Raw genomic sequence first — 26,869 nt, 5'->3', positions numbered from 1 at the left:
CAAGTGTCCATTCATCTTTCCAGTGAGTAACATGGTGGACTTTGACTAAGCACAAGATTCAGCTGCTAGCACCACCCAGAAGAACCTGTGGCCCAGCTGAGTCCTAATCCTGGTGACATGGTGACATGCTGTCCTGCCCCAGCTGTGGCTTTATCCCTCTCCCAGTTTCAAGGGCATCTGATTCCAGTTCCACTTTCAGTGCCCTTTTTGGAGTACAGAGCAGCCTGCACCACAGAACCAGACATCCCTCAAATACCAGTCACTGCGCATGCACGGGGCAGCAGGTGTCCTGAGCCTCAAACAGACTGAAGATCACATTATACAAAGTATCTTCTGAACTCGGTCACCTCATGGGAAAGAGCAGTAGTTCAATACAAAGGTGCTTGGCTTCAGGACAAAGGAGAACCAACTTGGAAGAAAAGCTGGAAGCAAAAGACTGCAAGTCCAAACACCTAGTGCTGGGGAGGCCTCTGTGACCTTTCCCCACTTCTCAGAAACTGTCCAACAAGTGACAATATATTTGCTTAACGAAAGAACGAAATATAAGAAGGGAAGACAGGAGGAGAGGGGAGAGAAAGAAATGGGCTTCCTTCAAGCAGCTGGCTCCACGTGAGCAATACAGCCACTAAGAGAGCTGGGTACGGTTTTTGTTTTCGTTTTTTGTTTATCGTGTCCTCTTAGAACACATTCAAAGCAAGAACATTAAGCATGTGTAACATGCAGTCATGAAAATAGATCCTCTTGACATTGCTCTTCAAGTTTCTGCCCTAAATTAGACAGGGAATCAGAAAGGTGTGACTGTAGGAGGGCTGGAGAGGAAAAGGGAGGGGCAGCATATGAGCATTTTGGGGAAAGGCTGTGCGGTAAAGCAAGCCCGCCAACATGATCTTTCCGTCCTATCAGGAAAGGCAGATTGAGCTAGTCTTTTACTACAGAACAGACAGGGACAGTTCCCAACTGATAAAGGAAGACCCTAAAACAGGCTCTGAGCCTCAGGCTGTGTCCCTGAGAAAGAGCCATATGTCAACTGGATGTCAACTCAAGCATTTTCTTCCTGACCCCTCCCTGACTTTGATCTCTGAGCGTGCAGATAAACACATATGACAGTCTCTGGAGACTGTGTCTAAATATACCCAACCCTGTTTATACCAAAACAGATTCCCTGGCTAGTCGTAGGGCAGGCAGGCTCGAATACAAGCCCTAGCACACCAGCTTCCCAAGAGGAACCTGGGGGTGTGGGACTAAAACTGTGGGCCCTAGTCTGGCTGATCTGCACCTGTGGGTAGGACCAGAATGAATCCATAGAAAGAATTCTATGTCCACAGCATCTAAGGTTTCTTCTGCTCACTTAAACAACTACAGCAACAGGGGGTGATATCCCCAAAACCCAACGCGAAGTATCCAAGAAGAGAAAGGACATAATCACAGAAAGAAAGCAGAGCCCCCAGAGGCAAGCTCCAGTTTGGCTGGTTGTTAGCTACGTGACCAATGCAAATAATTCAGACACTCTTAGAAGCTCCGATTTCTCCTTTGTAAAGAGGGGGCAAACAGTAGGTTTCACCCCATAAATCAGAGGTGAGGATTACACGGGGAAAGGTGTGAAGCACTTAGCCAGGAGTTGCTGAGAGTCAGGGCACGGCTCATGCTGTGTCTGTCCCCACAAGCAGCTACCCCACACACAAGGAGTGCGGGATGGAATCCAAGAACCTTATTCTTCAGAATGACCCCCTCACCATGCCTCGCAATCACAGCTTCCCAGCTGTAGAAATAAATCCAAATGAAGGCCCAGGCTAAAGAGAGCAGTGAGAGACTGCTTGCTGGCTGAGGCAACTCCAAACTGTTTAGAACCAAAGGAATGCATTCAGGCGCTTGCACCCTGAGAGCTGATTTATGTTAAGTAAATGGCCCCAAGTCAGTGGCAGCCTCCACTTGAGCTCTCTCCGAACTCTTGCCATTTAAATGCATGGCCTACTCTGGTTGCACTTGGGTGTTGGCAGGTTGAAAGGCACTTCCAAAGCTAAGGCGCTTGAGAAAGCCAAATATGGCCAAACTCAGACCACTCTAGGTGGACCACAGAGAGGCCCCCCACGGGTGCCAGAGACGGTGAGGGGTGACTCACAGCATTAGCTCCTGACCTCGAGGCATGAGTGGCTATGGGCTGTTTTCATTTCCAAGCAAAAAAATTCCATCCTATAAACCCCAAAGTATTTTATCGAAGCAGTGGGGTCTAACTCATCAGTATGCTATAAAAAGGGCAGCCTCATAAGCAGGGAATAGACAGCTATTTTGAGTCACAGCACTAGCAAACAGCCTTGCCTGAGAGAGTACCTCAACCACCAACAGGATGGAATTTTCCACCCCTCAAGGAGACCCCAGAGAGGTCCCTGAGAGATCTTAGCAAGCAAGAAGACCAGGGTCACAGCCATTGACTGCTGACTACCACACTACCTACGGCAAGCCAGACTATTCATGCGTGTTTCCTGCCCGCATCAGAAACAAAGCTGCCACAAGGATCAAGTGAGAATAAAATAGTGTGAGATATTCTAAAAAATACTGAGAAAGAAAGTACATTCAAACTATAAATAACTGTCAGCAAGCATTAGAAGCTCTTGGATATAATTCGCCTTTAAAAGTATATCTATATTTATCACCTAGCTGAATATAAGGTTGGAGGTATTTTTTATTCTACATTATACCAAACATTTCAACTGATTTTTACTTTAATTGAATTGGCTACTTGTTTGACAGATATGACTGACTTAACTAACTATACAAAATACAACGTAAGCGCCTCTACTATTCTGTGTGGAATAGTCAAATAGTAGCTGTGTTACCAGTCTCGCATTCCCACCGCTCTGTCTGCCATCACTAATCAATAGTCAAAATAGAAGACAGGCTACCTATCTTGTGTCTGTCTCTGGCAGGCGTCACTAATCGGTCACTGGGGGCTTTCCTAAGAACTTAGCTGGCAGATCGAAATCCCTTTCAACACAGCAGTCCAGGGAGCCATAACCAGGTACAAATCTAAACCTACTTGTCACCTTAAATATTTCTTCTTCCTGACTTACTTTGAAACCCTGGCCCAGTAGAATCATCTCCAGCCTGGCTTTTGGTATTATTAATTCTCCCTGAACTTATTTGCTGATGCCAGAAATTCCTGGTTAGGAGACAAAATCTTTCATTTTACAATTAGAGAAAAGGCTGGACATGCAATACTTCAGAAAGAAGATAAAATGGTGAATTTATATAAAATGTAAATAAATAATTCCAGCCTCCCTCTGTGCAGGGCCCAGGTGGCCCAGCCCTTCCCAGTGGAGTCTTAGCCACTTCCTTAAAAGGACAGGTCTCCTCTGAAGGCCTTTTCCCTACACAGTGGACCTCCGGGGACAGCCAAGCTCATCCAAGACACACCCAGGGCTGCCAGGAGGAACCCGGCTGCTGTAAGGCCTTTTGCCGTGGGAACAGAGAGGTCAAGGGTAAGAGTTCTGGGTCCCTTGGGGTGAAGCGAGGAAGTTCTGCAGCAACAGGAAGCACACAGGCAGAAAAGGTAACAGGCAAATAGTGAACCTCATCACCACACAGACAACCTTCAACACCACAGACTGTCGTCCTCACTGTGCCCCACCTCCCCTGCCAAAAGCTGCCCCAGTGCTGAGCTAAGTGTGTGTAGAGCTGGGGCTGGAAAGGCTCACGGTGATATCAGGATAGTGCTCTGAGCCTAGCAAGCCCCTCAGAGAGCAGAGGTTCCCTCGTTTCTAACAAAGCAGCTACCTGAAGGGACACCAGTGATCTCCACACCTCTAGTGGGGCAGATGTCCATCCGCTTCACCCATCCGTGTGCCCAACACTTCACCTATCTAGAAGCTGCCGGTTCGTAACGCCTGACTGTCCAAACTGGCCATGCGTGAACACTCCTCCACCAGGGCTACTCAGTTTCGTAGGAAGCTCTCAGGCAACATTGGTGAAGGACTGAAAACTGACACCTGGTAGAATATCCTGGCTTTGGTTCCCTTGGTGAAGACACAGGATAAGTTAACCTGATATACCGGGTGTATGGTTTATACCTGACATCAACAACTTTCCTAATGCTATAGTTTAGCTTGAATCTGGAATGTTCCCTAAAGATCCACGTGTTGAAGGCTTCTTCTTTAGCTTGGTGCTATAAGAAGATGAGGGAAACTTTGAGGCAAGGCCTAGTAGGAGACCTTAGGTCATTAGAAACAAATCCTTGAAGGGGACACTGGGACCCACCATCCTTTTCGCCCTCTCTTTAAGCCTCCTCCTCTACTCCACCCCTCCCTCTCCTGACTATGCTCCAATATGACTCTCACGATAAACTAAAATCACTAAAGGTTCCAAAAGAAGCAGGGCCAGGGAGTCACAGAACCAGCAGAACTTCAAAATTCCAAAACTATAATCAAAATAACCTTTTCTTTATAGGCTTGTCATCTCAGATATTTGTGACAGTAATAAAAAGCTGACAAACACACGTGATGCACTAAACACATATTTAGTGTAGACCTACTGTGTGCCTTTTATAGCAAATGACCTCGAAAGGGACAACAATGTGCTGATGACACACAAGGTTAAAAGTCTATCGACAAGGAATTTCTACCGGGCAGTCCAGAACTCACAGGGTTTGAGCTGGAGTTAAGGAAACAAACTAGGAAATAACATACCTCACCAGTCTCTGAGTTTCTCCTTACAAACAGTCTCTAAAATCCAATCTCTGGGAGAACTGCTTTACAAACCACGTGAGGCGGTTCCCATATCTCCTCCCCATTATTGTACTGGACTTTCACAGCACAACCACACTCTCTGTCTTGCTGTCTTCTCAGCATCCTTGGGATAGAAGCACAGGTATTGCTAGCGGCCTATAGAACACAGACCCAAATTTCCAGTCCTAGCACTGTGGCAGTCCATGCCCACACCTGGCGGACGCCAGGAGAAAATGGAGCATTTGTTTTGATGCTGAAGAGTAACGCTGAGCAATGGGAGCTGAGCAGAAAGCGAAGAGGATTCTTCTATTCCAGAGAGGAAGACGGCAAACTCAAGCCATGAGTTGAGATGACCAGTTGAGAAAGCCGGGGTGTGGGGTGGGGCATAGGCCAAGAGCCAGGGCCGGGCGAGCCACTCTACATGCATCGAGAGGTTGCTGTGAGAGACCACGAAGCAGAGAGCCAGCATACAGCCCAGCTGGGCTGAGCTCCGGCATACAGCCCAGGCCTAAAGTAACTTCTCCAGTAAAAGGGGTCTAAAACTTCCACCTCCCTGTCCAAGGAAAGACAGAATATATGGAAAAACATGTATTAGCTTGGGCTTTTTCCTGCTGTCTCTGAATGCTAGCTGGAGTTCTAAACCTAAGCATCAACAACATGTTCCTCACACAAGAGAGGCATGGGTTAGATGCCTTGTTGTGGGACTGGAGGGGCTGAAACGGCCCGAAGACTACCCCTCTACTAGCCGGACAATCTCTAAGCACAGGGCTAGATACACGGAAGCTAGCAAGTCAGTATGAACTAGCCTTCTCATCCCGCTGCCCCAACATAGGACGTGGGCCTCAAGGCAGGCATCTTGGGGGGATAGGACGACACAGAGCAGAGGCCAGCATCTCAGGCCCTGCGTAACACCTACAAGTAACAGCACCTGAACCTCACAATGTAACAGAGCATAGCATAGGAACTCCCCTGTCTTGTGTGCTCAGTCTGGAGGATGCATCTAAACCAAGATGGTACCTATTTTCTACCTGGAGAATCTCCACAGGCGTTTTGGCAAAGCAAGAAGAATGGGCAGCAATGGCAAGCAGCCTGAAGCCGAGTTCTAACTAAATATGGTGTCCTCCACCAGACTGAGTGGATGATACAAAAGCAGCTGGCTTCAGGCCACTGGAAAGTGCTTTGCCCAAGAAGGCTGCCTCGCAGGAAGAGGTAGCAAAAGTAAACTGTCGCCTGGCGGAGATCACAGCACCATCACCATTTCAGGGTTCTCAGCCATAAGAAGGAGCCCAGGAACAGCCTTCAGAGAACTCACAAAGGTGCCCTAAGGAAGTGCTAGTGTGGGCTGGCTAACAACAGATGGCGGCCAGCCAGTGTCGGGCAAAAACATCACCAAGGGAAAACGCTTTGGCCCTGCTTTCTCTAAGTTTTCCCTTCTCCCTAAGCCTGGAAACCTCAGCACAGGAAAGAGGCAGCAGAGGGAAACAGTCCTGATCCTCTCCCTCCGCCCAGGCCAAGGGCCCCGATTCTAGCAGACTAGTGGACTGCTGAGTACTGTAAAATGCGTCCCGATTATTGGTGTGAGACTGTCCCCACAACTGGGTGTGAGGAGGGAGTGCAGGCAGCAAGGATCACAGCAAAGGCCAGGAACAGGGAGTCCTACCCAGCTGATGTGAACACCAGCAGTCAAAACTTAAGCAACGTCTTGAAATAAGCTGAACTCAGTTATCCTACACTTATGCAGTTCCAGTTGGACTAAGAGTCTGTGCGAGAACGTGTTTAGTGATGAGACTCTCAGAACAAGTATGCTCAACCACTCCGAATCAAAAAGTAAACTTTAGAAACATTTTTCAGCCAGGTGGTGGTGGCACACGCCTTTAATCCCAGCACTCACGAGGCAGAGGCAGGCGGTTGTCTGTGAGTTGGAGGCCACCCTGGTCTACAGAGCAAGGTACAGGACAGGCTCCAAAGCTACACAGAGAAATCCTGTCTCGAAAACCTCCACTTAAAAAAAGCAGCAATGGCACAGGATTCTATGGGGCAGAAACTACAGGACAGTTGGGACCACTCCGCATCCTCATAAGGAAACGACCCATAATCTACAGATGTCTGTGGATCCAACAGCAGGATAGCTGTTCCCCAAGAGCAGAGTCCACAAAACAGTGGTGTAAATTATCTAAAACCTGAAATATGAGATGAAAGCATAAAAGGAAAATACTATTTGAAAAATATCAGAGTAGAGCTTTTAGGAACAAAATGTCATCAAAAGCAAAAACTTACTTAAAGGTGGAAAAAACTGATAAATTGTGAGACAGAGGGGAAGAAGTCGTCCAGATAGTGAAATACAGAATATGAAAGGGCATTTAAGCGAAAGGAAAAAAATAAAGATGTTCAAACTCTGTTTCCTTGGTTCAGTTTTCTGTGGGTTTGGGGGAGACATTGCAGGGCAGGGGTTTTATTTCGAGAAAGGTCTTGCTATTTAATCCAGGCTGGCCTCCAATTTATATTCCTCTTGCTTCTTCCCCAGAGCCCCAGGAATAGAGTTTCAGGAGAATAAAATCAACTAAGGGAAGGCAATGTTTGATAAGATAATTACTGAACCCAATTTAAACATTATGCACTATATCTGATATTGATACATTGTATTTTATCCACTAATGCATATAATTTTATAAGAAAAACAGATAATTGCAGAATTTCCCTGAGTTGAACAGTTGCTGATTGAGGTCTCACGAAGAGCAAGCAAGCTGTCAACCAAGCCTACGTACTTAACACAGCACTGGAAAACTGCACGGACAAAGCCAGTACCTTTTAACTTTTCAGACTAGCACCAGGAGCAGATATTTCATGGAAACAACAGGAGCCAGAAAACAATGGAATATCTTTCAATTGATAGAGTGATTGTCGGCACAGTTTTATACCTGTCTAAACCATCATTCCAAAATAAAGAAACCCCTAGGCTGAGTATTACGGGCCTATGATCTCGCTACTATTGAGGCTAATCAAGAGGAACCCAGGCCCAAATTCAGAATCAACCTGGATAATCTAATAACCCACTCTCAAAAAAAAAAAAAAAAAAAAGAGGGATTGCTTTTGGGGACATGCTGGGGATATAGCTCAGTGGTGGCCACACATATATGCACACTCTGTACGTCCATACATACAAACCCTCATATATTGTGTGTGTGTGTGTGTGTGTGTGTGTGTGTGTGTGTGTGAAGAAGAAACCAGAAGGAAGAAATGCAAGATGCAGGAAGTCACCCTCCCTAAGACTTTCTAAGAAGTGGGCGTGATTTCTTAGTCACCACTACCACACATAAGACAAAGCAACTCTGAATCAACGTCCCTCCATGGTTTCATCCACAAAGTCACAGAAATGTGAGTCAGGGGGAGAGGGAGATGGCTCCATGAGTAAAGAGTTTACTGGGCAAGTTTAAGGAACTGAAATTGAATCCCCAGCACACGAGACAGCTTGGGATGGCTGCACATGTCTATAACTTCAGCACTATGGGGCAGAGACGAGCCATGTAGGGGGCAGTAGCCTAAAGGATGAGCCTCTGGTCCAACAGGAGACCTTGTCTTCAAGGAAGAAGGCGGAGAGCTACAGAGGACCACAGGTCCTACGCCTTTAAAGCTCCAAGCCCTCTGGTACTGTTCTACAGGTTAGAGAGGGATGTTTTGCATTCTTCTTGCTCAGCCTCAAAACACTTGATCACAGTGTAAACTCAGCTAGGAGTATTCGGTCGGCAGCAGAACCCATTTTACAATTTCCCAATGCAGCTGACGATACAAAAGGAACCAGACACAAGGTTTTCTATTTCTGTATTTCGATCCATCCTTCTGCCATTCTCAAATGGCCCTTTATAAATAGGGTTAAAAGAATAAACAGGTTCTTAAATAAATGGGAGGCAGGGCAAGGAGGGTTTAGCACCATTGACAGGGAACATACCACAAAATACCAAATATACCAACACCCATGATACCAAAACAGAAGTGAATGTCCTTATTCCAAACAAGGCTGCACCTGCAACAACATGCTTTCTGGGATTTCAATCCAAGCCTCAATCTTCTCTCTCACACACACACATTGCTAGCCTCATCCATAAGTGATGCACATGCACCATGCACACGCAGGCACAGACTCCTGCACACAGATCAAAGGACTTGGGAAGGCGGGGCCCAGTTTTAGGAGCTGTCCCTCAGGGCTCTGGGTTTAGAATTTCTGTTCGAGTACTTGCAGGCCTGGAAGACACAAATTAAATAACCTCCATTACAGCCATTTTCTTCCTTCCTTCTTTTCTTTTTCTTTTATTTGTTTATTTGCTTGTTTGCTTGTTAAGCCAGGCTCTCCTTAGGCAGACCAGACAGAACATCCCTCGGCAGCCCCAGTCCTATGACTCTTGATTCTCCTGTCTCAGATTCTCAAATGATAAGGTTAAAGGCCTAAGCCACTATAACGGGCTTATTCCCTTTCAAACCAATCACGGCCTAAACATAACCACTTGGCAAGTGCTGTTTGTGCCAGTCAACAAACTGATCCCAGAACAACCTGGGCTCCTGGCTCTCTAAAACAACCAAGATAGATGTCTGTAGTGATTAGCCCATCCCTCTGCTTCCCCTCCCTAGGGACCCAGTCCATCCCTCTGCTTCCCCTCCCTAGGGACCCAGCCCATCTCTCTGTTCTCCCCCACCCCCACTGCAGGGACCCAGTCCATCCCTCTGCTTCCCTTCCCTAGGGACCCAGCCCATCTCTCTGCTTACCCAACTCCACTTCAGGAGCCCATTCTATCTCTCTGCTTAAGGACCCTGCCATGTTTCTGCTTCTCCCAGTTGCAGGGATCTATTCCATCTCTCTGCTCCCCCACCCCCTTGCTAGGACCCAGACCATGCCTCTGCTTCCCCCCCCCCTTTTGAGACTCAGCACACCTTTCTTCTCCCCACCCAAGCACATGTTTCTTTGGGTTCAGTCTTCTGGATTTCCTTTTTTCCTTTGTCTTATAAAAGCCAAACTCCAGAGAAATGCCAAACCCAGTTGTCCAGAGTGTGACAGCAGCTGAAATGGAGACAACCTGTCCATCTGGACCCCGAGTTCATTCCACACTGACACTTTCAGATGAAAACATTTCATTCTACTCAAGTTTCCTTGAGGACAGAGGGCAATCCCAAAGCATGTCAATGCCAAGACCCACCACAAGATAGAGTTGGGTCAGCGTTGCCCTTGAGGTTCACCAGAATAAGGCCAAATTCTGCAAGTAAAATTCCAGATGAAGCTCATCTGGCAGGGTGAGATGGTGGCCGCCCAGTGACCATGCAGCTCCGGGGGGTGGGGGGGGGGTGTTGTCAAAACACACCACTTTCAAGTAAGGCTGTCACACAAGTCTGCCTACTTCCTATCAAGAAAGATGAGAAAAGGTAAGGCTCTAAGGCCGGTGGGCTATGTGTGCCTCTCATAATGGCCGGCACTCCAAACATGTGGATAGGCTTCTGGAATGAGAAATCAACACTTCTTATCATACGAGGACAAAATTGCCCTCCATTCAACCCAGAGGCACTGGCCAATGCGAAGAACTCAATGAATATGTGGGTGCCAGACCCATCCCCAACCAATTCAGAGGTATCAGCCTTCTTGATACTTCCAGGAAAGCCCCCTCCCCCGCACACCCACGAATGATGTTGGCCAGACTCTCCCTCGATCACAGATCTCAGCACATGTTTCAGAGACTGGGTCAGGACCTTAGGTACCTCCTGACCATTAACTCCCTCCTGCACAAGAGTAAGTCCAGAGGTATCCAACAGAATATAACTCCATGGCGTCCAAAGAGTTCTAAATATTATCCTTGGCATCCAAAACTTGTGCCTTTTCATGAAACGCTCCAGACATATTTTTCTCAACTACAAGAAAATAAAAGCGTCGCAAATCTTAAGGGGTCCAACTGAGAATTTTCCCATGGTCATAACATCTTGGTTGCAGTGTTATAAGGTGGTGAGGATAAAGAAAAAGCACCAAAAATGTTCTATTTTTAGGAATTTGATGTTTGCTATAATTATAAGGATATAAAATCATAGGGCTTCAAGGCCACATGGGCTAGCAGGTTCTTTGGAAAAGCAGTACTTCAGACTGAAAGCTAGGACGGTGACGATGGGGAACATGGGGGCACCAGGTAGAAGATGGAAGAAAGTGGTCTTACCATCCTAAGGATGGCACTCCCTGTGTACATTCTGGGACATTATTCTCTACTGTCCCACAGAACTCCTGAGACTGAGGCCGGCAGAGCAATGCCTGTGTCCACATTCCCAAGTCATCATGGGAATGCCATGATCTTCAAGTCATCATGGGTTTGCCATGATCTTCACGTAGCTGAAGATCACGTGACTGGAGTCTGACATGCACCTCCAGCAGTTCTCCGGATACCTGCTTCCTTCCATCCACACCCTGAACACGCCTGCCATCTCTAAGCCATGCACTCTACCTTGGTTTCCTCATCTAGAAGATGCCGGGGAGGCCAAAGTACGGGGGCAATGAAGTTCATCTTCATGTGCCTTTGCTTACATACACACATGCATCTGTACACACATCCTACTTCACCACTGAGCTCACAGCTAGGCAGTAGTGCCAGGAACAAATGCCTGAGTTAACCAACTAACAAAAACGAAAGGTTTCGGCTTACAGGTATGTGGAGGTTTCAGTCTAGAGTCGGTTGGTGCATTAATGCTGACCAGTGTCAGAAGCGGATGGCAGTGCAAATCCACTCACCTGATAGTCAAGAAGTCAAAGAGGAGCTGGGGCCAGAGGCCCAGGACTCCCTTGGAGGGCATGTATCCAATGGCCCAAAGGCCGTGCACTAGCCCTTACCTCTTAAAGGGACTCCCTAAAGTGCCAGAGGAGAGAAGCCTTTAACATTGGAGGGCAGTTAAGATGCCTGAAACCACAACCATCCTGTTGCCAAGGTTTGTCATCTTGTGTTCTGTACTTCCCAGTAAAACCCTTCCTATCCTGTATATTCACTCAGAGAATGTCAGCAGGCTACCTGACCATGGGAAGATCATGACCATGGGAAGGTCATGACCATGGGAAGAGGCAGGTTGTATAGCTCAAATCCCAAGCCTCTGCCAGCAGAGCCTGTTCTGTGACCCCACCCCACCCATCACTTCAGTGACCAGAGCCATCCCAATTCTACACCAACTCCTGGAAGCACCAGAGTTGTCTGCCCATTTGGCCTGGCCTGGCTAGCACTTGTCTCACTTGGCCACTCGGTACTGGGAAGCCTTTCTCTAGAAATGCTGGCCCCTAGAGCCAGCTCTCTCGGGGACTTGGGAAGCCTTAGTGATTTCTCTGGATGTCCTTGGCCTCAGCCCACACTCCATCTGCCCATCCCCCACGTCCAGCACTCCTCCTGAGGGCCCCAGCTTCAGCTCTCCCTGCAACAGCACTCCGTGTTTCCTCACCTTGGGATGGCTCATACCCGTGACTGAAAGCAGACCCCTTCCTACTTGGGATGCAGCTTCCACTCCTGCCCATAACTGCTGTCTACGTTCTCCTCCCAGACATTTCTCACCAACAGGTCCCTTGTTCTTCCTTCCCACCCATCCTATGACTTCTCACCAACAATCAAAATCCTTGAAAGGTAGGTCCTAGTGTAGAGTTTAACTGGACAGCATCTCTACTCTAAAGGCCAGTGACAACCAAATGATATCCAAATCATCAAATCTAGGGAGTTTTCCCACCGCCCTTCCTTTCCTTCCACCCCCTTTCATCCAACACTGACAATGGATTGGTGCCTGAAACATCGTCCCATCTCCATCTTGACCCTTGACCCAGGAGGAAAGCTATTTCCTACGTTATACCTACTACCACTGCTTCCTCTTCCTTGTCTGTAACTAGGGCTCCATCTCAACCCTGCATAATTCTTCCTCTGTTCTCTCCCTAGCAATGTTATCATTCCCATGGCTTCAACCATCACCTTGATGTGTGTGTGTGTGTGTGTGTGTTATGATTGCACAGACACACTTGTGGGTGTGCTGTTAGTGCACCTGTGGAGAGAGAGAGGTCTAAGCCAGGCGTCACTCTCCATTTTACTCTCCGAAACAAGGGTTTCTCACTGATCCTGGAGCTCACCCATTGACTAGCCAAGACGCCTGGTAAACAGGAGATTCTCATGTCTATGTGCCCCAAGTGCTGGGTTCCAGCTGCTCACCACCACACTCAATATTTTATATGCCTCTGGGGCCTAACTCAGATCCTCATGTTTGCAGAGCAAGCATTTACCCACTAAGTCATCTTTCCACCGTACTGTATGTAGAGCTCACTGATTCAAGGAGAGCAGCTAGCTGGCTCTAGGGACCACCAGACTCTAGGGATCCAGCTGTCTAAGCCATTTGCCCCTTTATGGGATTTCACACACATATTTCTGCACACGGCTTGTACATGATGCTGGGGATCCAAGCTCAGATCCTCATACTTACATAACAAGCACTTAATTGTGAGCCATTGCCCCAGACCTTCTTAAAAAGAATTCTACTCTGCACACATGCCAGAATCCCTATATGAAAGAGCTCCTCTGGCCGTGCCCTGGGGAAATCTCTCCTTTTTGTCCTTCCTGGACAATGCCAAGAGCCTCAGAACGGGACTGCACCCACACACAGCCTTGGCTAGCCTGCCTCACTTTCAGTCATGCCAATCCCTCACCCTGAATGTCTTTCCATTGTCTACCAAATGGGAGCAAATACCGCAGCCTCGGACAAGGGCCTTTGACAGTCATTCATGTTCTCTCCAACTTCTTTCCCACCAGGTGTATACAGGCCCAGAATGTTACCCAACCTCAGCTAACTAGCCCTTTAAGACTCAATGTTTGCACCGCAAACACATGACCACATTCGTGTTCTTTATGTCGGGAATGTTTGCCTCTCCTCTCTGTCCTATTCTGTCAAACTGGTCAAGGCGCCCAACTGGTCAGATTGAATCCTTCATTTTATTAATTGGTATTTGAGAACTTCATACACACATATAATGTATTTTGACCAAAGCTACCCTGTTGTGTAATGTTAGTTTAAGATGTGTAACATTTGTTTATGCTGTGGAATATTTGTTTAATGATGCAACTATATTTGTATTCTTTTATGTTGCATTTGTTTAACTCTGTGAAGCTGTGCTATTTTGCCTGGCCTAATAAAAAGCTGAACAGCCAATAGCTAGGCAGGAGAGAGAAAGAGGTGGAGCTGGTGGGCAGAGAGAATAAACATGCAGAGAACTCTAGAGAAGAGAGAGAGCAAGGGGGAGCAGTGAGCAAAGGAGAAAGAAAGGAGGACGCTGGGGCCCAGCCACCCAGCCAACTGTGGAGAAAGGAAGGAAGGAAGGAAGGAAGGAAGGAAGGAAGGAAGGAAGGAAGGAAGGAAGGAAGGAAAAAGAAAGGTTAAAAAGCCCAGAGGCAAAATGTAGTTAAAGAGAAATGGGATAATTTAAGTTAGGAAAGCAGGCTAGAAACAAATAACCCAAACAAAGGTGACCAGGCATTCATGAGTAAGAATATGTTCCCAAAGAGTAGGAGAAAACCAACTACAGCACCCCACTTCCTCCCCTCCAATAGCTTCTCTACTCCCCCATACTACTTTCCATTCCCAACTTGATACACTTATTTTTTAATTAAATCCATTAAGTTCATTTAATGCTGCTATATGCTCATGGGTATCGGGCCATCCTTTGATGCACAGATACCCTCTCAGGGATCAAATCCTTCAAGAAAACTGACTCTCCCCTCCCCTCAGCAGAGAAGGACTTCATGAGTACCTCCTCCAGCCATGCTCAGATTTTGGACGGCTTGATCGTGTTCAAGTCTTGTGCATGCAGTCCCAGCAGCTGTGAGTTCATGTGTGATGAGTCGTCTGCCCATTTGGTCTGGCTAGCACTTGTCTCACTTGGCCACTTGGTACTGGGAAGCCTTTCTCTAGAAATGTTGGCTATGCCGAGCAACACTGTTTCACTGAAGATGTCAACCACCTCTGGCTATGACAATCTTTGTAGCCCCTCCTCCTCAGTGATCCTTGACATTTGGGGGAAGTGGGTAGGATACAGATGTATCATTTAGAGCTGAGCACTCCACAGACTCCTATTCTCTGCAGGTTTACCAGTTGTAGCAATTGCCAGCTACCTATACAAAGAAGCTTCTCTGATCAGGGCTAGGAAATACATTAATCCATGGAACTAAAGGTAAAAACTTAGGGAACACTTTATTGCTAGGTCATTGGACCCTTTTTAAGAGACCTTTACCTTCTTATAACATCAAGCCTAGACTGTATTCCCAAACATCTGAAGAGTATGTGTGCCTGTGTATGTGAGAAGATGCCTTATCTGTTAGTAGAAGGGATGTCTACAGCCCTTGAAGCCCAGATCCTGTAAACAAACTGTCTTGGAAGAAGCAGATGCCCTGTGACTTCTTGTGAATGACTAACCATTCCATTCTGTGTGGAGCTTGGAGAATTGTTTAGGATGGTCTTCATCACAGCTGGTCTGAGATGCCACATTCTCAGAAACATTTCACAAGCAGTTTAGCTTCAAAAGGCTGATCTCCTGGTCTTGCAGATAGTTGGGCAGAGGTCAAAATTTTTGTCTTTTAAATATTTGAAAACCAGAGTGTAAGATCCTGTTCAATGTAGACCAAACATGAGTTCTGAGTCACGGTGATCCACTTGGATCCCCCAGAATTTCTCCTAAAGCTAGAGAGGACAACCAGATCATCAACCTAGAAAAATCCAAGTAACACTGCAACCACATTCCAGCTTTGAACAGGGCCAGATGCACCTGTACTCAAGAGCGGGGAGGGAAATGAAGACAGAGCCCCCAACACGAAATCTACTAGTGTGGGGGTCAAACCACATGCACAGACAGGTCTGCAGACACCACTGCACTCAGGGACACAGCCAAGGCATCAGTGAGTACTTTCTTCTTTCATCCAAGTGCGGCACTCAGAGGCAGAAGAACAATTAGTAAATTTTTACTTTCAAGTAAAATGGTCATTTTTAATCAAGTTAATGATTAATCAATTAATCAATTTAATGATTACCCCAAGTTTGGAAAGTGGCTTTCAGGGTCACTTGTTCATCACCCCATAGTACATGCCCCTATTTCCCTTGGTCTGCCAGCCTGGCTCTCTCCTTTTATGGTTTTCTTTTTTCATGACCTACTACACAAACATACACACTCACACATGAGAGAGAGAGAGAGAGGGAGAGAGAGAGAGAGAGAGAGAGAGAGAGAGAGAGAGAGAGAGAGAGAGAGAGAGACTATTTACTCTCTTCTTCCTTGCCCAATTCTTAGCTGACATGCACCACTTAAGAGCCCTAAGAAGCTGTTCTCCCCAAAGGCAGCATTACGGCCAGAGGCAGCGACCTTCATGAACCAGGCCACATGACACCACTCAGCCAACACTGGTGCACACAATCCACTGAGACCGGAAGAGAGCAGAAACAGATGAAACAGCTTTGTCTTGCCAATACCCATTTCCTGTTGAGTTACAGAGCTCAGTGAGCAAGGCAGTGAGAGCTGAACTCGAGGTGAGATCTCCATTATTTTGGGATTTGGGCAGGGATAGCCAGTCCTCAACAGAAAGCAGCTGCTTAACTGTCAAACGCTCAGTGTCGAATCTCAGATACATGTGTTGGACACCGAGTGGCACACTGAACCCTCACTCCTAACACAGTGGGATTTCCTAAGGCCATATTCTCATGCAAAGGGAATCAAACTTGGGAAGCCACACAGGGAGATAGACAGTACAATTATTTTTATGGTTCAGGCCCAAAGGAAATCAAATGTGTTCCTGTGTCCCAAACTACTGCACGGCATTATAGCAACAGCCACAAGTGGAGACATCCAAGTAACCAACAGATGAGGAGATAAAGACACTGGGATGTACTCAAGAAGGAGTATTCAGCAGCAAGGAAGTACGGCATCGGGCACATGCTACGACAGCATGATTAAACCTTGAAGACACTTTGCTAAGCAAGCCAGCCGCAGACAAAACAACACTTACAGGAAGTATCTAGAATAAGCAGATTAATACAGGGAGAAAGTTGCTTAAATGTCATCAGACTAAGGGAAGGAGGTGGGGCGTAGGGAAATACCGTCTGATGAAGGCGTTTTGGAATGGTGATGGTTGCATAGCATTGTGAATAAAATCAATGCCGCTGGCTTACGGACATTACATTACAGATTTTAAAAGATCATGGTAATCTGTAAGTCTCACAGACCTAGCATTACTAACACACACGGAAATATTTAAACCCACTTTATTTTTGTTGCAAGTTTTAATTTTTAATTATTTAATTTTTCCATTCAACATATTTTGCTTACATTCTTTTCACTTTCCCAACTTCTTCCAGATCCTCCCCACCTCTCTACCTTCTAAACATCTCTCTGTCAAAACAAAAAGAAATGAAAATCAAAAATAAACAACAGCCAAAAAATAAAACCCTCAAAATAAACCAAAAACATACTTAAGCCAACCCAAACAAAAGCGTGAGCGCACACAATGTCTGTTTTGCACTGGCCAACTATGCCTGGGCATGGGGACTGCCCTGGAGTGTGGTTGGTATACCCAATGAATAGATTTTTTCCTTTCCTGGAAGGTATAAAGTGAAATAGCTTCTTGCTTAGGAATGGAAGTTTGTGTCCATTTCCCTTTTCCATGCTGGGATCTTGTCTGTTAACCCCACCCCAAAATAACACAGACTCTATCTTTCAACTCACACCGATTATCACAAACATTCCAATATTTCTATGTTTGTACCGCATATTATCTACATGGAGAACTCCACTTGTAGAATTATTATTGCTGCCAATAGAGCAGAAGAAGCCACAGAAACAAAAGTAAGTTCTTGGGTGCCAAGGGCTGGAGCAAGGATGGAGTATGTCAACCAGAGGGTACTTGACTTCCTTTCCAGATAGATGAAGTAGCTTGGGAACTAGACAGTGAAGATGATTTAAAAATTCTATCAAGTACTATAAAAGCCATGTTTAAGTGAATATATGTTATACCATGTGAATTATATCTCAACAAAGATGTTATTTAAAAATAAACAGCCAGGCATAGTGGCACATGCTTCCAATCCTAACTCTTGTAAGACACAGCCAGAAGGATAAGAAGTTTAAGGTCAGCCTCAGCAACATGGAAAGTCTAGGCCAGCGTGTCTCAAATAAACAAATAAATAAACAAGCAAAATTAACTAAGTTTAGACATATATGCATGATGCTGGAAGTTCATGGCAAGGACAAGCAATGTACCAGAAGGCTGCTGGAGAATAGAGGGTGCCTATTCCTCCAGAGTGTCACCAAGAGCTATCCAAGAACAGGCTAGAACAAGGCCACACTTCCATAAGGCTTAGAACTAATCCTAATCAAACTAAACTGTGGACTAAATCATTAGCCAGAACATGGCTAAGGGAGGAGAGGCCAGAAAAAGACCCCACATCCAGTTATAGAAGCTCCAGCCTTCAGTTCTTCATCCATGACATCATCACAGCAGAAAGAAACCTGAGGGCAGCTCTATGAGGCCACAGACGGCTTCCCAAAGGGAGGAGCAGATTTCTCTTCCAGTTCTTCCCCATATGAAGTGCTATCGTTTTGACCTGAAATGTCCCCAAAGACCTCGGTGTTGAAGTTTGCTTATCAGCCTTCAGCCATACTTGAAGGCATCAACACTGTAAGAGATGGGGCCTGGTGGGAGGATGGTAGGTCATTGGAGCTTGTTCTTGCAGGGGATTTTGGAACTCTAGCCCCTTCTTTTCTCTGGGCTTCCCACAGCCATGAGGCAAGAAGCTTTGCTCTACACACATTCCCGGCTGTGATGTCCTGTTTCACCATAGGCCCCAAAGCAACTGAGCCAGCAGACCACAGAGGTAACTAGACCTCTGAAACTATGTAGCAAAATAAGCGTTCCCTCTTCAGAAGTTGGTTATTGCAGATATTTTGCAGCTGAGAGCTGACTAACAATAGAAAAGTAATAGAACAAACTTTATCTGCTCCATTTTAAAATCCCAGCAGACAGTTTTCAACTTCCTGGGAAATGCTGTGAATAGCCACCTCATTACAAAGAAGAGCAACACTAAGCACAAGCATGTGACACCCCAAGAATTATACCTAGACCATGTTGGGTGTTCATTAACTATTAGGTAATACCCCTGACCCTTTCTAAACTACAAAAGGGTCGGTAGGCTTCAGTACAGGCATTGCTGCCCTTACATAAAAATGAAAACATGGACAGCTCTCCAGATCCTGGGACCAGAGGCTGGAAGCCCAAGGTGCAAAGTATATGTAAAAATTTCCCAGCATACTTTCTGATGATGAGATTGTTTTTATTTCAGGAAATTAAAAGGCTAATCCTGCAACTTAAAATGGACACTTAAGCCCTTCTCTATTTGATAAGTGTCTTAAAGCACCATATGACGTTACTGCCTCTCTTTATCTACAAACAACCAGAACTTTTGCCATTAAAAAAAAAGGTTCGTTTTCCAAAATCTAGGTGTACTTTTGAAACAAAGCTTTCCTTTCTAAGCCTTCTGTCCCTTTGCACAGGGCAGTGGTGAAGAGGTCTGGGGAAATGGATGCTGGAAAGAACACACAGCAACAAGTAGCATCTGTTCCCCTTTCATCTAAACATGTATCTATCTATCTATACACACACACACACACACACACACACACACACACACACACATATATACAGACATCAGAAGACTGACCCACTGGGCTTTGAACTTGAAACTGAAGGCAGGGAATCATGCGCTGTATCTGGGAGTCGGTGACAGCATGGCAGCTGGCCCTATCAGGTAACCCCACCCCCACCTGAGGTCCTGCCCCTCAAAAGATGGAATAGCAGTGGTACTGATGGAGCCTTAGTCCTAGGAGGCTACTGACCAACAGTGACTGGCAGCTGTCAAGAGCTCTCAATGTCAAAACACAAGACCGATCTTAACTAGCTTGTCATTCCCTTCTTGGTTATCCGGGGATGCGTCAGTCTAACTCAGACTCTTTGTTTGTTTTCATCTCTAAGATGCTGGAGTATCTCAGTCCCCCAGTAACACTTGTGAAATGCTGTCAACATGGCTTCAATGTGTTGCTTTCCCAGATTCTGGTACTCTGTGCCTCTCCAACCCCAGTAGCTTGGTGCATATGGGGAGTCGGCAGACGCAAAATACTTGAGACATATCTACTAGGAAGGGGGTGCAAAATCCTGGGTTCTGTGTTTCTGGGGACACATATGGACTTTCACTCTGTAGTTTAAGAAACTATTTTTAAGTCTTTCCAATGATAGATACCTCCCACCGCCTCTCAACTCTGTTCCTAAAATCTAATGCCTCAGGCATTAATTTAAGTCAGTGCCTAACTGGAGGCAGGAGATCCAAGAAGAGGGAGAGGTAGAGACGTTCACTACACAAAGCCCAACCTGAAATCCCACACAGCAGGCTTAACTCTCCCTGAGAGGCCGAGAAAAGGAGAGGAACAAAGCCTAGGGCGGTCCAAATGACCCTTCTGGAGCCTCTATTTTCTCAAATGTAAATGGGAATTTTTCCTGAGGTTCCTTTACCTTTACTTTGAGCCTAAAAAGTAAACTCTGACGAGACATTGTATTTATTCCATGTTTGACAACCTTCCTAAGAGCATGAATACAGAAATTCTACCTCCTCTCCCTGTGTACACACACACACACACACACACACACACACACACAGCGTAAGACCACCCACCAGTTAATGTAACAAGGAGGTTTTGTGGGGTTTTAGAAGTTCTTGCCAATCAACCCCTGCTTTCTTCATCCTCTGCCGAAAGTCAACGTAACTATTGCCTTGGTTCCCTTGGGGATAAAGGGTCTATTTTCAACCTTCCCTTGACTCTCAGTTGCCAAGGTCCAGACTTGCTCCTTACGGAACCTTAACTCCCTTCTTGAGCCCGAGGAGTCCACGAGTAGCAACTGCATTCCCTACGACCTCCCCAAGCTCCCCGCAGAGAACACAGTCAACCGGGCCTCTGGTCAGTCGGTTTCTGTCATATTCTGGGACCTCGACATTCTAACATACCAGTCTTTCTACAATTAACCTTTCCGTGAGGTAACCCTGGATGCCACCCTTGCCCGTCACCCCACTGGGATCCCTCTCCCACATAACACGTATTGAGAACATAAGCAAAGCCCTGGAATGTCCCCAGGGCCCCCATATTCAGCAGAAAAAGGGATAAACACAGAGTCAGCTCCACTTCACTTGTTGCCATGACAAACGACTGCCTCCAGGAGTTTCCAAACTGTGCAAGCAGCTCTGGTCTGCTGAGGCCTCCTGGCCTGCTAATGCATGCGATCACCAGAGCCTAGGCATGGGCAAGTTGCCGTCAACTGTCGAGCAAACACACAGGCTTCCGCTCCACAGGTCTCTGTTCAGCTCCGGCTGCAGCCGAGGCGCTGGGCTCTGCAAAGGCACTGGATACATCTCCTGTCCCCTGAAGGTTCTGTCACCCTCCTGTCACTTATCTTACTCATACCCAGCCCTGAGGACCAGCAAACAAGAGTTTACTAAATTATTCTTCTGCTGATGGCCATGACGCCAAATGTCATTTCATTAGCAGATGTTTAGCATGTTGCTAAGTATTTAGCACCTGATATTTTGCTAAACAATTCCCCATGCCTTTTTTTTTTCATCAAAAGATTCGGTTATGCTATCCTCCACAGTACCCCACATTAACTTAAGTCACAGAAAAGACAGAATCGAAAATCAGACTAAAGTGATTATTTTGCTAATCAGTCTTGCTGCTCGTGTCTTCAGGCCATGCTTCCCCAGCAGGCCAGGGGCTTTCTTTAGTGGGTACTAGAGTAAACGCATCTTCATATTTTGGGGGGAGACAGCGAGAAAGAGCTGGTGTGGCTGACTGCTGACCAGTAATCCCTGCATTGCCCAGAGCTGGAACACCGGGCAGGCAGGATTGCTGTAAAAGGAAGAGAGCTCCACTGAGCACTCTCAGACCCTCTTAGTCAGGTCTCCTAGGAGCTTCCAGAACAACTCCAAAACCAGGGGCAGCAGGAATAGGGACAGGGACAGCAAGAGTTGGAGAACAGCAGTGAACGTCAAAACGGACTTCAGGGACTTCCCACCTAGGTCTCCAGATCCTCCCTGCCACCACCCAGCAGGAGATGGCTGAGGCAGAAATCAGCTGGGAAATGAGCCCACAGCTGTCTTAATTCTCCCCCTAACAAAGCTAAGAAGGTACCATGGAGCCACTGATGAAAACAGGTCGGCATCCCCGCAGCATCCCTACATCCCCAACTTCAGGTTGCCTCAGGCTTGGGGACCCTTGGGTCCACTAGTTTTTAGCCCAACCCTTTCAAATCCTGAAGGGGATCAGCATGAGGCCATGACGTATTCAGCTGCCCCATCCAAAGGCTCCCTCAAGGCTCTCTCTGTGGGAGTCTACGGACCAGGTAAACAGGAGTCTGAGGTAAGAAAGTGCAATGGAGCCCAGCAATCCAAAGGGGAAGAAGATCCATGGAGGGACTCGGGGCCTCCTTCATTCTGGAAGGCCTCCGGTGAACAGTGTCATGGAGACACAAGCTGCTCTGTAAGGTCCTCTGCACCAGGCCCTGAGGGAACAGCTTCTCCATCTTCCCAATGTCTTTCCTCATCTCCATGGCCCTGGAGACCATGGCCTGACTCTTAAGCCCTGTAGCGCCACCTACTGGGAGAGGCAGAAGTCAGATCTACGGCTGGTCCCGAAGTCGCTCCTGCAAGATTATGGTCAATTATGTATCGAGGCCCTTGCAATGAACTCCTAGTTATACTATGTAGTATATCCAAAGATCAGCAAGGCCCCAGAAACCTCTCCTGGTATCCCCTTGGGCTCCTTTAGTAGACCCTATTCACGGAAGAGCCTACCCAAAGCAGTTTTGAGTAGAAGAGGCAATTTAACGATCCTAAATCTTTTCCAAGACTCTAAGAGATGGGGGGGGGGGGGGGCGCGCTAGTGGCTCGCCACTGTGTTGACAAATCACTGTTATTCTTGTAGCATCCGCTCTCCCGGAATGAGTCTCTACTCAATGGGAGATTTAAATGGGGAAAAAAAATTCCCACAAACCATTTTAGGAGAATGTATTGTCAACATTCCTTTGCATAACACTCAGGGTGAGGTGCATTAAGTCCTATGCAATCTCTTAACCATCATTCTATGTGTTCTATGGAAATAGATAATTATTGATTCTCTTACACTGTGTGGGTCATTCCCAGGAACAGCATTTGGCATTCAAAAAGTTCCCTTTCTCCCGCTTCCCCCATGAAACTTGCAGAGAAAGAGAAACTGATGTCAGGTCTTCTTCTAACCTTCACAGAACGTGCGGCTCTCGGACCATCTGAAAAGAGTTAACTGCGATCATTGTATTTTTACTTTATTTTAAATAATTACTACTCTCTTGTATGGTTAAGTGGTTTAAAAAAAAGCACAGTGTGTTTCCCCCTCCCCTCTGCCTTGCCTCCAGCAGATAGGGACATTCTGATGTTTTTCTGTTAAATGGTTGAGTATTAAGAAATTCACTTGCTAGCTGAAGCCTACCCGGGGTAAGCAGCCCAGAAAAGTGGTAGGCTGGAATGGAATCAAAGCTGATGGGGCACCAGAAGTGAGGCACAGCTTGGGTGTATAACCTCCAGTCTGGAGCCTAGGAGCAGAACCCTTCCCTGCCTTGACTTCTAGGTTGTTGCGAGGTACTGGCCTCTGACCGCCACAGTCTGAACCTCTTCCTTCATAGGTGCATGCAGCCCACTGAGAAGCTGTGGGAAGGAGATACATTCAGTCCTTACAAGCCAGTCAGGAGAGAAGAAAACAGCCACCTGGCAACTTATTTGCTTCTCCGCTCTGATTGGTCACCACTGCTGTTCTGAGGTCATCATTTGGCTCCTGTTCTCTCTGCCTTCGGAAACTCTAGCCCCCAACTATGTTTCATCACCCATGAGTTACTAAGTCAGCCGCTTCTTTCTTGTAAATATTCACACTCCTCCAGGCCTGTCCTTCCCACCTCTACCACCTTCCCCAACCCTCCAAAAGGCCCAGCCAATCAACAAAAAGAAGGTGGGAGGCAGAGGGGGACAGGGACCCTGGGGCTCTTTTACCTAAGAACCGCATCTAGGGATGGAGGCGAAAGCGCTCCTGTGAATTATGTAACCGCTGCAGCTCTGAGAGAGAGTACCATCCAGGTTGCTATAGTGGTTGCTGCCTTCCTGCTAGAAAGGTAGAGTTGCTGGCCATTGCCACCTCCTCTTCCCCTACTACATCCTCCTCCAGAACCTATGGGGTTGCTGCTCTTTCAGTTAATGCCTGCTCCCTGCAAGGGGCCTGGGGATGATGTTGAGAAGCAAAGTGGCAAAAGAAAGGCAGAGCAAGGAAGTTAGCTAAGAAGGGGCTTATTCTACACTTCTGGGAGACCTTGCAAACTATGGGCATAGCTGCTTTACAAAGATGTCTTGCCCTCGGCAGTAATTGCTAGGACAACACTACTGAGTTCTCCATCAAGTTGCTTAGACTGAGGGCATGGGCAGAACCTGAGCGATCTAGCCCACCCCCACTCTTCAAAAATATCACCCTTTCTTTTGCGTCTCATTCTCTCCTCCTCCTAATCCATCCAGAACTCCATCGGCTAGGAAAGTGGTTCCAGGACAAACGTGGAGGGTAGGTAACTCAGAGACAGGGATTGCCCTTATGCCATAAAAGACCAGTATCCATGACCCTTGACAAGACTTGCTTCTTAAGGAGGCCAAAATCCCAGCACCGAAACCCAAGATGGGAAGCAGAAAGGCAGTGGGAATCCAAATCAGCTTCCAGATGAAGACCAGGAAGCTAAGCAGCTCCCTAATAGCCCTAATCCGCAAAGGCAATGGCCCTGTCCCCAAATGGTGGTGATAGGACAAAGGGCGAAGGGGCTGGATGCCAGGCCTGGGTACTACTTCTACAAGGCTGAGCTATGGAGAGTCACTCGGAAGTAACCTGGCAAGGCAAGGGAAGGCACAATGTGGAAGAGGAAGAGCGATGGTAGCTGCTGAGGGCAAAAAGAGAAAGGGAACGGTGGAGGGGGCAGACAGCCTGTAGAAAGGGCATCCTGAGACTACAGCATACTTCAGCTTCATCACCTTAGTCACTGAGCAATGTCAAAACAGTAACTTGTCGATGGAGACTGAGAAGGAGAGGGAGAAAGTTTCCAGGAAGTGGGGAGTTACCTGCAAGCCTTTCACCATCAGAGGGGGAGCTGGAGACACTTGATGCCCAGCATGGAGATGCTTAGAGAACACTAAGTATGGAGCCTCAGAGCTAGTCACACCCTTTCCTGATTCTCTGAAAACATGAAAAAGCGAAGCCCACACATCTCTGGGCTCCTAGCTGCTTCCATCCTCAGGTGCGAGTCCACACAGGCGTGCCAACAATAACACACCTGGCGTGGGCTCGCTCGGGGTCAATGGCAGTGGAGAGGTGGGCGGTGTTGAGGAGCCGAGGAGCCGAGATGGAGAGAGGAGGCGCGCTGAGACGCACAGCTGCAGCCCCCGCCCCCACCCCCCACCCGCGACCTGGAGCGCACCGCCCGAGGAAGTGGCGCCGGGAAGAGTGGACGCCGGGCAGCTTGGGGGGCCACCGGAGCGGGCCTGGTCTCCGCGGGGTGCACGAGCGCCGCGCGTTCCCTGCCGCGCCCCGGCAGAGCGAAGAACCCCGAAGCAGCCGCTCCCCAGCTGGCCATGGCCCGGCCGGCCGGCCGGCTTTCGAGGCAAAGGCGAGAAACGCAGGCAGCGCCGACACTTGGGGAACTTTCCCCCTCGCCCGGGATTTCATGGGAACCACATGCTCCGAAGAAGGCCGGCCGCGGAGGGGGAGGGGCGGGAATTTTCCGCTCCGGCTCGCACGGCGGCTTGGCCGGCTCCCGCGGGCTCCCGCGCGCGGCGTTGGCGCCCCTCGCGCACGCGGCGCGGGCAGCTCCACGGGGACCCGCCGTGGGCAGCTACGGGCGAACCGGGTGCGGCGATGGGGTCCCGCTTACCTTGGTGGTTTTCCTCCGGGACGTACATCCTCGTGTTTTCATTGACCATTGGCCAAAAACTGCTTGGAAAGGAGAAGCCACAAAGAGGAAGAAATGCAGCAACAGCCGCGAGCGGGTCTGGATGAATCCCTCCTCCGAGGCCGGCGGCGGCTTTCGCGCAAATCGAGGAAGCCGTGGATCCGCAGTGTTTCTTGCTCCCTTCGGCTGATTACCTGATACCCATTATTGCACCAAACACCAAAAACTGCTGCTTTCCACTACCGCCTCCTTTCGTGAGATTGTAATGCATCCTCAGTACATCCGGGCCCCTTCCAAGAATTTAGCACCGCACCTCTGGCGGCTACACCATTTGAAAAAATAATAATAATAATAAATGGAGAGGCAGAGCAAGAAGAGGCGCAAAGGCGAGGCAAGGGAGAGCGGCGGGCCCGCGACGCGGGGTGGACCCCGAGCCGCCAGGGGGCCGAGGCGTCTCCTGCCCGCCCAGGGCGACCGCCGAGAGGCCCCCGAGCCGCGTTCTTCGGCGACGGCAGCCGCGAACACCTGAGGGCGAGCCCGCGGGAAGCACCGCCGCCGCTCCGGGCCGCGCCGCGCCGAGCGCCGTTCTGGCAGGGAGCTGTTTCTGCAGAGGCAGCGAGAGGGAGACACCGGGCGCGAGAGCGCGGCGCGGCCTCCCTCCTCCCTCCAGCCCCGCCGCGCCCGCGCCCGCCCCTGCCCGCGCCCGCCCGCCCGCTCGCCCGCCCGCCCGCCCGCCCGCCCGGCGCGCCGGAGCAGACGCGCTGAACGCTTCCAGATGTGGCGGCGGCGCGCGGCGGGGACCGGAGCCCGAGTGGAGCGGCGGCGCCACGCGAGAAGCCCTGGCCGCCAAACGGCGGGGAGCGAACCCCGGGCGCGGACACACCTCCAGGCGCCTGGCCTCGGCCTGCAGACCCCCACCCTTCCCAGGCCCCCCGCGGCTCCCGCGCGTCCCGGGTGGAGGTGGAGGGGGGGCGAGCACCGCCACGCCGGCAAGGCCTGGGAGGGGAATCCCGGGAACACGAAATACAATGTGCCCAACTCCCCGGCCTCTTTCACATCGACCGAACGAAACAGCAAAATGAGCCGTGATTCTGTTGA

The 26,869-nt window shown here is 48.4% G+C and overlaps 1 protein-coding gene across 34 annotated transcripts in view; it reads right to left on the bottom strand.

The window, feature by feature from the left end:
* Positions 1-26,869, bottom strand: part of Cacna1c (calcium voltage-gated channel subunit alpha1 C) — a 656,696-nt gene that overhangs the window by 519,707 nt on the left and 110,120 nt on the right. For 10 of the 34 annotated variants that reach the window (XM_087904367.1, XM_087904358.1, XM_087904364.1 and 7 more), the window contains exon 1: positions 25,754-26,337. The exons of 21 other annotated variants lie outside the window; for them this stretch is intronic. In XM_087904367.1, coding sequence (XP_087760493.1) covers positions 25,754-25,802 — 49 coding nt within the window. In that variant the 5' untranslated portion in view covers positions 25,803-26,337. Of the gene's footprint in view, positions 1-25,753; positions 26,339-26,869 lie in introns of those variants that run through there. 3 more of the 34 variants (XM_087904363.1, XM_087904362.1, XM_087904368.1) reach the window with 1 other exon arrangement.

This window comes from Myodes glareolus, chromosome 3 (assembly GCF_982192425.1).
Source record: "Myodes glareolus chromosome 3, mMyoGla1.1, whole genome shotgun sequence".
NCBI classification, from domain to species: Eukaryota; Metazoa; Chordata; class Mammalia; order Rodentia; family Cricetidae; genus Myodes; species Myodes glareolus.
This window is presented reverse-complemented; position numbering and strand designations above follow the sequence as displayed.